Here is a 15,916-nt window from a genome sequence, read left to right as displayed (position 1 = left end):
ATGCTCAACAAATATTATCAGTGAGGTAAGTGTCAGGACCAAAATCTCAGGCGCAAAGGAAGGTGGCCTGCAGAATATTGTATGTAAGCCCCATCCTGAGTAGGAGAAGGAAGCAAGGGATAAAGTGGGAAGCAGGTGTAGAAGGGCCTCCCAGGCAGATGTTCAGGTCCGAGAGAGCACTGATGTGGACTGGACAGACAGACCCAGCAGGCCCAGGGTGGGGGCCACCCACATGGAAGAGCAAGGGCTTCATCCTGAGGATGAGAGGAGCCCTTGAAAGATCTACACCAAGGACTGAGGAGCCCAGGCCAGCACTGCAGAAAGTCACCCCAGGTAACAAAAGAATGTTCCAGAAGGACCAAAGAGAGGCAGGAGGGAAAGCAGAAAGACTAGTCAGCAGGCTGGCAGAGCAGATCAGGAAGGAGAAAAATGAAGGTCTGAACTGGGAATGCAAAAAAGGAAGGTACGTGAAAGGGAGTAAGAGGCAGAGAAGTCCAGATTAGGGGACAGAGGATTACAGAGAATGAGGAAGAGACCAGGGCTCTGGGGGACAAGGGTCCTGAATGTTATGGAGGACTGACTGCTCTTCACCACACGATGAATGGACCGTGGGGGTACAGACCAAAGATGGGCTGGGTTTGGACAAGATGTACTCGGGACACCCAGGACATGGCTGGCTCTGCAGGTCTGAGGCCCTGCAGAGTGATCTGGGCCTGGACCTTGTGTGTAAGGATGGCCGGGGAAGAAGTGCCAGGAAGAAGAGCGCATCCTGTTGGGAGGCTGGCCTGTCTCCCAAGAGCTCCCAAAACTCCAAAATGCAACAGTCGATGAACACAGTGAGTGACGTTTCCTCAGTAAACTCCAGGCAAGAAGATAATTTTAATCCATGTTTGGGGCTAGGTTTAAAATTTGCTGAAGACATTCTGTACTATTAAAAGCCTGCATTTGTAAAAAGTCCTAAAAAAAGAAGATCACATGTAAGATAAATTTACAGCCAAGGAAATAACCATTATGACTGAAGGTAGCCCTAGCCCGCAGTCCTTAGGGAAGTCTCCCGAGCAAGGAGAGAAGGGCGGGGTGAGGAGGACCATCTTCCATAAGAATAGAGCAGAAAAATTCCTCATAAACACACAGCAGAGAGATTGGGTCGTGGAAAACTCCACACATGGGAATGGCTGAGTAACTCTGCTTTTTCTTCTTCTATCTCATCTAGGATAAGCTGGAGAAGATGGAGGTTTCTGGAGGAGAGGAACATTCTGGAACGATCTCCTTGGCTGAGACTCTGACTGATAGGGTTTAGAATGAAGTTTCTCAGAGACATGACAACACAACATTTCAAGAGGTTTTTTTTGGGTTGTGTTTTATTTGGTCTGCAAACTGGCCTGAATTTCTGGAGGGCTGTAATTCTATCTAGAGTACAAGGCAAGTTTTAACAAAGCATCTAATCTGTCTGGGAAGTAGTCAAGATTAAATGATGATACAAATATTATAGAAAACTATTCAAGTCCACCATTTCTATAAGCAAAAAATGGTCAAGTATCAGCAGTTTCACCTGATTTGGCCTCATGATGCTCTGGGTTGGAAACAATGTTTCCCAGGCAGACCTGGCTGTCTACTGCTTTATAAAGACTGCTCTACACAGTGTTTCTATTACTACTTAAAGCTTGCTACACTCAACAGTATTAAGAACTGATTTTTACTTTAGGAAAATTAAAGCTTCAAAGAAAACCCTTATTAATCCTAAACCCCCAAAAGCAAAATTACCAGGAAACAAACATTCTCTAAGTACAGGGGGAGAAAGCAGCTTGGAAGAGGGGTTAGAGGGAAAAATCAAAATCCTGTTAAAGCCCAAGTGTCCACGTAGAGTTAGAAACTAAAGGCAGATATGCTACTGGCTGCCAGATGTGGTGAGGGGCTCAGGGTCCCACCTGTCACCTGCCTCAACGGGGGTCTCTCCCAGTCCCTTCCTCTCTCACCTGAGCACTCAGAGGGAAAACAAAGAGCACTTTGTCCCAACAAAGTTCAGGACCCAGCTCTGGCCTTTCCTTGCTTCCACAGGCAAGAGCTCCTCCTCCTGATCCTCTGTGTTCCTGTCCACAACACCAAGAGACTGAGGCCATGCCAGGGCACAGGCCACAAGCAAGGAGGATACAATAGCAGTACTTCCAGAAAAAATGATACCACAGCAAGCAGCCTCCAAACCACCCTCCTACCAATCTATGCAGAGAACCAGTGAGAAGCGTTAGTGGAGAAGAGTTCCCACAAGCCCTGAGATGAGGCAGAGCCAGCCACAGGCCACTAACTCGGAGGTCCAGCCACATACACCAGAGGCTGCCACAGGTTCCAGGGGAAGGCTGGACCTGGCATTCAATGCCCTCTTTGGGAAAATGCCATGTTGTAGAAGGTGATGGACAAAAGATGAGCAAACCCACGGTACCCCATGATCTGGGCAGGACAAGAGAGAGATGTGAGCTGCCCCACCGTGAGCCCATTTTTTGGCCCCATCCCCAAACTGGCCAGAAGAGGAAGGACCAAAGTGCAGCTCTTACCTATTCTCTTGGTTTTTTAGAAAGGGGTGCAGGGTGACAAGAGGGGCCACAGATGGGACACTCAAAGCCCTCTGGGGTGGCATGTCTGTCCCCATACACCCACAGTGGCCACAAGAGGAACTCAACCTTCCTCGCCAAGCAGGACGGGCTATGGTCTTCCTGCCCCTGACTGAATTCCTCAGCAGTGTGGCTGGTCTCACCTGGAGGCCACACCACCAGCAGCAGGCCAGGCCGGTGAGCGGAAAGGTCAGGCTGAGGTCAGACACAGCCAGGGCCCAGAGATCATTAGACGCCAAAGCAAAGATTTCAACATGGGGAAAAAAATGAAACAAACGAAACATAAGACCATGTCCTCCAGCTACAAGTGGCCCAGCTACCCCAGCTGGCTGGTGGGGGCCACAACCTGCAGACCGAGTCTCCACCGGGCCAGCTACCCGTCTAAGAAGAGATTCACACACGGAAACATAGCGGGACTGGAGCAGACTCTCCCTCACCGTCTTCACCAAGAAGTTGCTTCAAACGAGGAACCAAGGGCCCCAGAATGTTCCCTGTTTCAAGCAAAACACACCAAGGACAGGGGTGGAGTGCAAAAGACCCTTCTTGGGAGATGACAACCCAAAACCCAATTTACAGAACAAACAAATAAGGAAAGGCATGGAGAGAATCTTCTCACTCTGTCATGTGGTAAATGTCAGGCCCACCTTAAAAAAGGAAACCAACAAGAATAAATACAGAAACACCAAGGACAAATATACCGAAAATTCTGTAGCCAAGGCAAAGGAACTAGACATCTCACACAAGAGTCAGACAAACACATACAGAAGTTAGGTTCTTGAAAAGGATTTGTCCTGGGACACAGAAGTGCATGTAAGCAATAATTTTGAATTTTCATTTTTTTTTAAAGATTTAATTTATTCATGTGACAGAAAGACACACAGTGAGAGAGGGAACACAAACAGGGGGAGTGGGAGAGGGAGAAGCAGGCTTCCTGCTGAGCAGGGACCCTAACGCGGGGCTTGATCCTAGGACACCCGGATCATGACCTGAGCTGAAGGCAGACGCTTAATGACTGAGCCACCCAGGCGCCCCAGTTTTGAATTTTCCAATAAACATATTAATTCTTCCCAAATTAATTGATGGATTTAACACAGTGACAACCAGAATTACAAACCACTTTTTTGTTTGTTTCTGGCTTTATTTTTTTTAAATAAACATATAATGTATTTTTATCCCCAGGGGTACAGGTCTGTGAATCGCCAGGTTTACACATTTCACAGCACTCATCATAGCACATACCCTCCCCAATGTCCATATCCCCACCACCCTCTCCCGTCCCCCTCCCCCCAGCAACCCTCAGTCTGTTTTTTGAGATTGAGTCTTTTATGGACAAACCACTTTTTTAAAAGGAGTGTTATAATTCATTGGTAGTAATAAGGGTGCCCTAACCACCAAGAGTGTCAAAGTTTGGAGAAAAGGATCACCTGAGGCCTGGAGCAAATGAACAGAAAGGAACACAGGTGGGAGCGTCAATTCCCTTGTCCCTTCTCAGGACAATGATTCAATCCCAAACAAGATACAAATGTACATACCTTCTAACAAAACAAGGCTATCCTCCAAACTTTCACGCCATGTAATAGACAAGAAACCCCCTGAGGATCGCGTGCTAGGATGCTTATAAGTCTTCTCAGGCTGCTGCAACAGATACCACAGACTAGAGGTGTAAGTGCAGAAACGGACCTCTTTTTTTTTTTTTTTTAAGATTTTATTTATTCATCAGAGAGAGAAAGAGCACACAAGCAGGCAGAGGTGGAAAGAGAAGCAGGCTCCCCGCCGAGCAAGGAGCCCGATGTGGGACTCGATCCCAGGACGCCGGGATCATGACCTGAGCCAAAGGCAGCAGCTTAACTGACTGAGCCGCCCAGGCGTCCCAAAACGGACCTCTTTAAAGCCCCATCTTTGGGCACCTGGATGGCTCAGATGGCTAAGCATTTGCCTTCTGCTCAGGTCATGATCCCAGGGTCCTGGAATCAAGTCCACATCGGGCTCCCTGCTCCTTGGGGAGCCTGCTTTTCCCTCTGCCTCTGCCTCTGTCTGCCTCTCTCTCTCCATCTCTCAGGAATAAATAAATAAAATCTTTAAAAAAATAAATAAAGGCCCCATCTTCAAACACAGCCATATTCTGAGATCCTGGGGATTAGGACTTCAGCATATGAATTTGGGGGAAGTATATAATTTAGCCCAAAACAAGTTGTTACTGCACTGATATCACTGATTATTTTTGATAATAACTGCCATAGCTACAATCCAGGCCTTTCTATGAGCCCTTGAACTTTCACAACACTCCAAACAAAGTAGATATTCGCTCCCTGGAAGCAGCCATAGAAAGCAGTTAAGTAATTGTACCAAGGTCTGCGAGATGTCACAAAGCCAGCTTCCAAGGTCATTTTCAAGCCACTCCCAGGCTTGACACAGCTGGGGAGCACACTTAAAGGACAATTCATTTTTATAAAAGGCATGTGTGAAGTAGGCATGAACATGTGTGGGTAGAAAATGGCTTTTATCTTTAATAGGACTATGGGTGATTTTTATCTTTTTTTTTTCCTTTATATGCTGTTTGCTTTCTGTACAAAGGTGTGTTCGCAAACTGCACAATAAAAAATCATAAAAGGCCATTTGTTTTAAGAAAAATATGTACATCATTTTGTTTTACTCCATTTTCTTTTCAGACACGTCCATCTGAGATTGTCTTCAATCGCTAGCCTTGACACTGACATTCTCATCTCTGGCACACACCTTTGATTAGTGGGCAGTAAGGACTTTCAGCAGTGGATCCCAGGGCACATGATTTGGGACGGAGATAAAGTCTTGCTTTTGTCACGTTACAAGAGCAACCAAGGCAGCAAGTGTCCAACAGGGTCAACTTCTTGTCAACATGCTCTGGCCTCAGTAAGCAGCTCTATCTACCCTTAGCCTCCATTTTTCCAGCTTGGCCATTCAGACTGGAGGATGCCAATATTTGGGTGGTGACACGATCTCTCTCCCTAGATAATACTCGTGTAAAGCCTTTGGTGGGGGAGAAGGCAGAGGCCATGCTGAGCTCTGCACCTAGTGAGAAACGCTGGGGTGGGGTAGAATGAAAACACTTACTCATGTCAGACTTGAGAGCCAAGTTCACAAAGTAATGACAACATCACAACTTATGCCCAGCTATGAAAGAATCAGACTCTTCCAATTTCCCTCACCGGACTCCTAGTTTCACTGACTGTGATGTCATCCGTCAAAGATTTCAAACTTCCACGCCTACAGGGCACCGAGGCAATGACATAGGTGAAATAACCCAGGAGCAACACAAAAAGAGGAGGTAGAGACGGAGGTATAGAGCCAGTGGGCCCCATGTCAAGGCAACAGCTGCTTCTAACTCTAGCTAAGGAGAGCCACACAGCAATGAGGACCCTGTGTGGGCTTGAGCATATGGTTTTTCAAAAAGAAGTCAGAAATCCATAATTTTATGTCCAAATCTCCCAATTTTTAATGTCCCTTCTATTTAAAAAATTTTTGACATACTCTACTGGGAAAAAAAACAAAAAAACAAAAACCTGCCAGTTCAGTTTGGCCTTGTGGGCTGCCCATGCATGCCAGCCAACATGATTCCCTACTAGAACAGTCCCTGTCACACGGACTTAGCATGAGGAGGGACATCAAGTGAGGAAGAGCTCTATCATGGACACTGGCTTCAACCCCCAGGCGCTGGTGACAGACCCCTACCCAGACACTTGTGCCCTTGTGTCATCTCCATCAAAGCCCGGCCACATGGCCGCCTTAAGTCCTGACTGAGCACTCTTAGGCGCTCATCTCAGGAGAGGAAGGTGCAACCAAGACAGGTCAGGGGCGCCCCAGGACCAGCGTATGGGGATAGAGAGTCAAGCCGGGCTGTTCAGTAGAAAACACACTGACCCAGGACCTGAGCTTAGTTCAAGAAGTGAGTAGCTCCCCACTCCTGCTCCCATCCCCACCACCCCGGGGCCAATTTGGGCCCCTCCCTACCCTCCCTGTCTGCAATCTGAGCCAAAACCTCTACCCTCCTCCCTTGTTTTGAAATGCCAAAACACAAATTTCTAAGTTTTTCCAGGATGAAGGATTTGAGTTCAAACACCATTTGGTCATTTTGTACAACCACCTCCTAAGATCACGAATCTCCTTCCACGCCGTCTATAACATGTCTATTCCTGGTGCTGCCGAAGCTGACAAAAACCTCCTGGCCGGGAGTCTTGAACCTCATTAAGAGATCCCCTAACATGGAAGGCATTTTTCTTTCCCCAGAGTGGAATACAGTTAAGTGATATTTGGCAAAGCACTGAAATTCTCTGGTTCTGGTTTTTCCCAAAGAAATCTGAAATCTGGATTTTTTATTTTTTTTTTAGGTCAAATGTTCCAATTTTTAAATGTTGACAGGCATTAAACCATTTTTTAAGATGCATTATAGGGACAAATAAAATGAAAGGGCTGAGCTACAGTAGTTCTCAGACCTTATCCAGCCGGTGATAGTGATGGAGATGTTTTATGATTAACAGGGACTTTGCTTTACATGAAATGATCAAATCAAATTTCTCCGTGTAAAACTAGCCCTTAAGAAGCAGGTTCCCTTGAAGTACAGCCAGAAAAGGCAGCTGGCCTCACAGAGTCTACTCCTCTCTTTCTCCTCCCCGAAGCAGATCACCTACATACACTCTCTAAATATGTAAGTTGTAGGAGACAAAACAGGGGAAGTGGCCCGTGTGCAGCGCCCCCCAGGGAGCCTCACCAGGGCCCACTGGTTTCACTGTCCCATCCCCAGGGCCTGATGGGGCCCACAGTGAAGGCCCAGTATGGGTGCACAAAGTTCCCAGGAATATACCGTTCTAGGTCCTACTTTAATAAGAATAATTGGGAGGTACAAAATTCCACAGGAGACTTATATTAAATACGGGCTATCACGAAAAGCTTTAGATCATTTGCTAGAACCATCCAAGAATAATAAGTCAGATAAATATTATTTCTGCATGTTGTGCATTTAGACCTCTTCCCAGCAGCCGGCTCACATTTTTGGAGAGCTCTTGACTAACACCATAACTCAAAACCTATCTTTACCTCTCAGCAGATACTTCCTCTACTAAAAGCAACAAATTCCTGGGCCTTTAAAAAAAAAATTTAAAAAAAAAAAAAAAGGCTGACAGACGGCTGAGCACAAAAAGAAAGATAAATTAATCGAGTTCTAAAAGCAGATGTGGAAAGCCCTGGGTTCTCCAAATGCTCTTGTTTCCTTTGGATCTGGGGGACTCACATGTGGTCTCATGGAGCAGAGCTCCTAAGGTAATTTCACGAAGGGCATGCTATCCTCCACAGCAGTTACCAAACAGCCCACTCTACGGGTTGCAATACTGTTTTCTAAACGCTCACCTGTTGATGCAGTTCTGAGGCAAGGGGCAGAGGTCAGTCTGCTCTTCTCCAGCAGGTCAAGTGCACACCCCCAGCCACCTGCCTTGGCAGGCTTTCACACTCTATGCCATGATATTTCCAACCTAACCGCCCCAGGGCACACAGCAATTATTCACACCAGCCCGTCCTGAGTCTTACCCCATCTCGCCCACTCCCCCCATGGAAATCACAACAAAGATGCCTGCCCTCTCCCTCTGCCTCGGGACTGACCCCCACGCTTCTCCTGAGTGGCCTCTGTGGGGCACACTGTGTTCTCCCCAGGAACTGTGAGTTACAAAACTATCAAACTCTGCAGTTTCTCTCCAGAGCCACAGCTGGTCTCACCATACCTCACCCAAGGTAATATGGTTGAAGTGCGGTTGGACAAGGAGGCAATTCAAAGGTTGTCCTTGATGTCAAATGTCTGGTGGCTGCTGACAGCTGATCACAACCTTAAAAGCCTACAGGGGAAGATCTTCAAAGTCAGAAAGGGGTGACTCAACATGCAGGCTTGGAAAAATAATAGTTTCCTTATATAAAAACACAAAAGGCACACTCTGAGAAATCTGTCATTTGCATTCCTCAGAAGGTACCTTCCTGGCATGGGCTCTAGTCAGATATGTCACAGTGGGCTGAGGTTTGTGCACGGGGCCCTGCTCACTGGGAGGCTTCTGAGATTTAGTGGACATGGGAAAGGCACGCAAAGGCACTTCCACTCTGTGGGAAACGGAACATCCTGGAGTCACCTGAATGGGAGCGAGCCCTTGCTCATTCTCCAAGGAACACCCGGGAATCCTCCAGCCTTCAGTCAACAAACACGACTGGAAAAGACAGCTCAGAAGGCAAGGCCCTGGCGGCGGCAGTGAAAACGCAGAGCCCTCTCCTGCATAAGGAAGGGGTGTCTGCAGTGAGGGTCTTCCGTCAGTGGTGTTTTCTACACAGAGAAACAGCACATGGCCGACAGGACTCTCCCCTGGTTGGGCTTGGGTATTCGGATTCTCAAACGTTCGGTAGCAGATGTGGGCACCTTCCTGATACCGCTAACTGCCAATTAATGAACCACCTGCCAAAAATTTAAAAATAAAATAAAATAAAATATAAAATAAAATAAGGAGACAAACCATTGCCACTTTAACGAGAAGCACTGAGGTAGAGAGCCTCACTGAAGAATTCTGCATCTTTCCATCTTTCCTGACCAGGAAGCACAGATCGCACAGTTCACCATTTGGGGCCCTGTACAGCCACTGAGCAACTCTGCCCCAGCACAGTCCCCCCGTGGCAGGGAGGCCCTCCCTCCCTCCTACTGAGACACCACAGGGCTGCTCACTAGAAAGAGCTTTCTTGGCAGGGTTGAGTTCTTTCCTCCTAACTCCAGCTATGTGGCAGGTGCTGGTAACTGGATTCGTCAGGCCTAGAGTCACACCTTTCTCTTCTGCTGCCTCCACTTAGCAGAGAGAGTCCTTTTTAGAGAGCTCCTTGCAGACAAGGGGCTTCTGACAAAAATGTGGCCTTCCTGGGGTGCCTGGGTGGCTCGGTTGTTGAGCAGCTGGCTCTTGACTTCAGTTGAGGTCACAACCTTGGGGTCCTGGGATTGAGCCCGGCATTGGGGTCCACACTCAGTGGGGGATACTCTTGAGATTCTCTCTCCCCCTTTCCCTCTGCCCTTCCTCTGTGCCCACCCCCTTTCATAAATAAATATTTTAAAAAAAATGTGACCGTCCTAGTAAGGGCTTATGCCAACCAGCAGAGCCATTCCCCTCAACCCAGGCTTGGCTGTAGACCAACGTTGAGGTTTACCCTGGTGTTACAGTGTAATGACATATCTACACATGCTCCTAGATAAGGGTCAGAAGAAGAAAGATAAACACGTAGATGGTTATAATATTAATTCGATAGAGGGGTGTGTGCATTTGCTTTAAACAGAACAACAACAACAAATCCATACCATGTGAACCCACTATTCAAAATCAGGTAATTTTAGGTTTCTTTCCTTCCAGGTGGTTCGACTTATAAACATCCATAAGCCAGGTGGAAAGTAAACTGGAGGAGTTTCCCTAACCCTTATCCCTGTGCCTTTCCCTGTTCTAGGAGTTGGACCTGTGTGAAAGGAAAGCCAAAGATGAGAATCTCTTCAGACACAAAGACAGCCACAAAAGGAGGCAACATCAGGACCAAGTGTATGGTTCATCTGTCTACACAGCCCATAGAAGCTTCCGTGTTTTAACTACAGTAGGGATAGAACCCATCAAATCCATCCTTAAGCCGACAACTTGTAATGAGGATCTACCACACGCCCAGGAAAAGATGGAAGCAGGGCAAAAGGAGGCGACGCCCCAGCTTCTCAAATGCCGTGGAGCAGAACCGGGAAGCTGAGGAATTCTCATGCACACATTTGGCATTTATCAAGAACAGAAACAGCACTGACTCAAAAATATGTCCTTAAATTTTTTTTTTCTTCATGAGCCCTACGTGTTCTCTCTTGCTCTTTGCTGCTGTGGCTCCCCAGGTCCAGGGTCCCTGAGGGGAGGCCTCAGTTGGCTGTGCAGGGCAGCCAGAGACCAGGAGCTTGAGATGTTTTCACTCTGCCTGTCTCATTAAAGTCCAACTATGGACGTTTGAAAGTAAATCATAATTAATATACATGTCCTTCACCCAAGGGAAAAAGAAAAGCACTCTTTTCCCCCCTCCTGTGAACGTGGAATATGGGAGCTGAGGGGTTGCAGGTATACATTGAGATGAGGGAACAAAACCCAGATGAGATGTGTGTGACAGGGCTGGGCACTGCCCCTGCTTGACCATGTCCTAGAGAAATGGACTTTATTTGACAATTGCTCCACGGCTTTGAGTCTCAAATCCTTCTATTGCAAAATGGAGATAAGACTGAAGGACATCACATCTCTTTTTGTAGCTCAAAACTTGATAGCACTGATTTCTTAGATAGCACTAATAATTCCTGCTCTCCCTTGTCACATTTTTATGGGATCAAATAAAATTATTTATATGAAGGTAGACAAAAATACTGTAACCAGAGAGCATTAATTTTATGAACTGGAACAATGCTCAGTGCTTCAAACTCAACGCGTGTCTCACTTTATATCAAAGGAGGGAAGGAAAGAAGGATGGATGGAAGGAAGGAAGGAAGGAAGGAAGGAAGGAAGGAAGGAAACAAAGTTATACCAATAGCTTTCAGAATCATTCTTTAAAGTGCAAGTCCTGGACCCACCCCAAACCTACCAAGTCAGAAACATGAGGACCTAGTGAGGAATGTGAGCTTCTGACAAACACTCCCAGTAACAACCCAAGTTGGAAAAAAAACTTTTTCCCAGGAAATAAATTGGCCTCTTTGGTTTTGGGTGACTTCCTGCTAAAATGCAGGCCCACTTAGTGTGGTCTTTTCCTTACCAAATGAAAGAGACTGTCAAGAACTTAATGTGAAGTAGCTTTTTTTTCCTTCCTAGTAACTAGGAAGAGATGCGAGGTAAAAACCAGTCAAGTTAGCTCAGTTACTAATGAGTTCTTAGGAAGTGATAAAACCTGATTTGAGTGTTATCTTTTGCTGCAGAAAGTCTTTATCACCTTAGTCCATAATCCAAGTCTTCTTAAAAGCCCTCAGTATGGATGCTGGACTCTGGGAAACAAACTGAGGGTTAGAGACGGAGGAGGTGGGTGACGGGCATTAAGGAGGGCACATGCCGTGATGTGCACTGGGTGTTATACGCAACTAATGAATTGTTGAACACTACTTCAAAAACTAGTGATGTACTATATGTTGGCTAACTGAACATAGTAATAAAAAAAAAGAAAAGCTAAAAAAATTAAGATAAAAACAAAATAAAAGCTCTCAGTATCCAAGTTCCTGGAGGCACTGCCAGGCCTTTCTTGCCACAGGGATGTCATAACTTACCCCTCAGGATGTAGTTCTGATAGTTCTGGTCCGCCTCAGCGCCCACCTTGATCAAACACGTCAGACCTTCAGCCACCACAAATTCATGCACCAAATCCTTGTCATCCTGGAAGGAAAGGAGGGAGAAAAAAAACAAAAAAACAAACTTCAAATACTGTCCCCATCCCTCCTCTGTCCAGGCTGTTAAAACTACGGATGAGCCTTTGAAGCCGGACTGACCTCTGAAGACTGTTCTGCTCTATTCAAATGAGGTATCTAGAGCTATTGCCAGAGGAATTTTACAACCAGTCTCCACATTGTTGGTTGCCAAAGACCAATGATTGCCTTCTGGACAATCTAATAAAGATCCAGCAAATGAGTCCCCTGTCAGAAATATTGATAGTGCTCTGTTTTTCATTCTTCAACGATCACCAGGCTCTGCTCCCCGACAGGTCCCCAGGGACGGGCCACATGAAGCTCGCTGGGTTCCAGCAACAGGAAATGTCCGATCGCAGTGCAGACCATCAAGGGGAGGATTCAAAGCCACTCGCGTGTTCCAAAAGGCAGTCCTTAAGGTCGGCGGATACAAGTTCTTGAAAATGGTATCTAAGGGAGGAAGCGGATGCCTCGACCTCCCAGAATGCTCGCAGAACAAGCTGGGAAGCAGAGTGCATGACCAGCTGTGCGTCGGGGACAGCCAGGTGACCCCACACAGGGGCCATTCTGACAGGCCAGCAGACTCCGTTCCCAGAAGGCGGGCTGTAGAAGGAATCTCAGGGACCATCTAAGTTGGTGGTTCTCAAAGAGCAGTGCCCAGACTCGAAGGCGGCATGAGCATCACCTGGGCACTTGTTAAAAATGCAAATACCCCAACTGCCTATCTAGAAATCTCTACGGTGAGGCTCAGCAACGTGTGCTTACTGCACCCTCCTGGTGACTCGGGAGTACTCAGATGGTCCTCACCCTTGACTCCTTCCCACTAGGATTATCTGGGGAACTTTAAAAAGGAGGAGAAAGCAGGACCCTGCGCAGATGAATTTCATCAGAGTTTTTAGGGCTGGGACCCCAGCTCTGTTACTAAATTCCCCAGGAAATTAGGGTAGCCAGTTCAAGGACCACTGACATAAGCCTACCTTCTCTTTATAGGTAAAGACTCAAAACTTTGGCTGAGATCACCTATGTCCATCCAGCCAGCCCCATCACTAGCCCCATCACTAGTCCTCTCTAGGACTAGCACCAAGTCCCAGAAAGCTCTTGGAGAGGGGTTTTTCCACTACTATTTCGGGAGATTTCCTCAATTGGACGGTGCCTGGTCTCAAATGCAGCTAGTCTAAGACTGGAACATTCATCTTCAGTTATAACAACAGAGCAAAAATTAAAATTAAAAAAAAAAACCTCAGTGATGTAAATAGTAGAAAGCTTAATGGAATAATGAAGGGTTTTTATTATAGGAATGGTCAGCAACCATGGTTTATCTCCAAAAAAGAAAAAAATAATTTAGAGAAACGGGCATACTTCTCCTGTCCCTCTGTGAAATCAGCCCCTCATTCTGATTTTATGGCATTTTCCAATTATATGGATGGAGGACTTGACCTAAATGTGGGCAGGCCAGGCGAAGGCCCCCTTTGAACCCAGAAAACACTCTCAACGTTCAGAGGGCACTGGTGGGGAGGTGGGGAGCAAAGCTTGTGCCCTGAAGGTAATGAAAGGCAGCTGTGTTAACTCAGACTTCAAGATAATCATGGTTTTGGAAGCAAGAGAAAAATGGGACAATATCATGAGTTTTTGGAAAATTACTTTACACTCGTATGTATAAAGGAAATAAAAATAATTCTCCCTCCATCCATATCCTTTTCCACCAGCATATGTGAAAAGTGAACATTTAGATGAGCTCATGTCTAGTCAGAAAGTTTTTCCAAGCATGTAACAAATGTTTATTACTTTAACTAAAACTAGATTCACACATGACTTCATGGTGAAAAAGTGAGAACAAGCTCTCAAGAAATCGCTCAAGCTAATCACTAATATTAATACAGCAGAGTTGGCTGCCTGGCAAAGGTCCTTGGAACAAATACGAACAGGGGAGACAGTGTTTATAAAAATTCAGAACCTTAACTCCAATTTATGTACATATGTAGATAAGGCAATAAGTAATAGACATTCATGGATAATAAATTGTGGAGAATGTCCTCCAAATTGTTAATGCCTGAGATTTTGAACATGTATTCTGAAATACTTAGGCATTAATAAATGATTTTTAAAACATTGGTTTCTGATTAGCATGAAGTCAAAAGGTTAACACCAACTGATAAGAGATGATCCCTGCATTTCAGAATTTTCTACACTAGCCATACTTTAACCTGTGATTTTTTTTTTTTTTAAATGTCTGTTAGTCAAGGAACATTCAACTCAATGCAAAAGACCAGGGACTTTGTATTTTACACGCTTATACTCTAAGGACCAGAAAGAACCCCTGCATGTAGAAAACAGGAGATGATGGAAATGCAGACTGTGGGCGTAGGAGAAAGCTATCCAAGCTCCAGAGAGCTTGCCGTCTGCATAATCCATTCAACGCCCAATGATGCCTGCCGTGGTTTGAGCTGTTCTGTGCCCACATGTGTGTTCTTCCAAACAGATTATACACTGCGGGTAGCAAGCACCTTCTTTCTTGCCTACATAATGCCGGCTGCTCAGAAATATCTGTTTGATGAATCAATGGTAGAAACAACATCCCTGAGAATTCAGAGTTAACACTATGGAACAAACTCGGTGAAGGAAAATGCAACAAAGACCCCAAACATGTTTATTTTTGTTTTATTTTTAAGTTTTCTCACCATGGAACACTTTAACCATATACAAAAGAAGACAGAACAATTTAGTGAACCCCAGGTGCCAATCAATCAATTCATACCAATCCTGTTTCTTCTATCACCCCATACTAATTTGTCTGTCTGCTGCCATGTTAATTTGAAGAGGATCCCAGACATCACATCATTTAATCCATAAATACTCCAAAATGCATCTCCAAGATGCAGAAACTCATTTTAAAATTATGTACTCACAATAAAAAAGACTAATACTTTATTATTCAATGTCAAATCCGTGACCCAAATTCTGTTTCATAAATACCGTTTTGTGTTTTTCTGTTTGTGTCTTTGTTTTGTTTTTTTACATTTTGTACCACGATCCAAATAAGACACACATGTGGATTTAAAGGTCTTTTAATTCACCTTTTTTTCCCCTTGAAATTTATATGTTAAAGAAACTAGGTTATTTGTCCTCTGTAACTTACAGTCTGGATTTTGTTGACTGCACCAATGTGGTGTAGATTAACATGCGCTTCTTAGATCATTTATAAACTGGTTGCTGCATATGGGGACATGATGAGATCTAGGGTTGATTTTGTTGGCTTAACCACATCATAAGTGATAATGTGAATTCCCATGAGGAGCCACAGACGATTGTATCTCATTTCCACCATGTAAGCAGGCCTTATGCTTAATGCCTTGATCCGTTCACTGAGGGTTGCAAAGTCGTGATACTTTAATTCTACTATTCCCCCTTACTTATAAGCTATAAGATTATTACAAACAATACTTCCTCCCTCAACTACTGTTTGATTATCCTAAAGTTCACATAGAGAATTTACTGTTTTTGGTGCAATTGTAAAACTCCTAGAAGAAAACATAGGCAATAATTTTTTTGACACCAGCCCTAGAAACATTTCTCTAGACATCTCCTAAGGCAAGGGAAACAGAAGCAAAATTAAACTACTGCAGCTACATCAACATAAAAAGTTTTTCACAGTGAAGGAAACCATCAACAAAGCAAAAAGGCAACCTACTAACTGGAGGAGATATTTGCAAATGACATATCCGATGAGGGGTTAACATCCAAAATATATAAAGAACTTATACAACTCAACACACAAAAAACACAAATAATCCAATTCAGAGCAGAGGACCTAAAAAGACATTTTTCCAAAGGAGACATCCAGATGGCCAAGAGACCAACAGACACATGACAAGTG

General features: G+C 45.1%; 1 protein-coding gene across 3 annotated transcripts in view; it reads right to left on the bottom strand.

The window, feature by feature from the left end:
- The window catches only part of LOC111142502 (formin homology 2 domain containing 3), a 467,037-nt gene that overhangs the window by 241,378 nt on the left and 209,743 nt on the right, over positions 1 to 15,916 (bottom strand). For all 3 annotated transcript variants that reach the window (XM_022495723.1, XM_022495724.1, XM_022495725.1), the window contains exon 5: positions 11,908 to 12,013. In XM_022495723.1, the coding sequence (XP_022351431.1) occupies positions 11,908 to 12,013 (106 nt within the window). The remainder of the gene's footprint in view (positions 1 to 11,907; positions 12,014 to 15,916) is intronic.

The sequence above is a fragment of the Enhydra lutris genome, unplaced genomic scaffold (assembly GCF_002288905.1).
Source record: "Enhydra lutris kenyoni isolate GAN:26980312 unplaced genomic scaffold, ASM228890v2 scaffoldscaffold8, whole genome shotgun sequence".
In the NCBI taxonomy this organism is placed as follows: domain Eukaryota; kingdom Metazoa; phylum Chordata; class Mammalia; order Carnivora; family Mustelidae; genus Enhydra; species Enhydra lutris.
The sequence above is the reverse complement of the archived record's forward strand: the minus strand, read 5'-3'. Positions and strand labels throughout refer to the sequence as shown.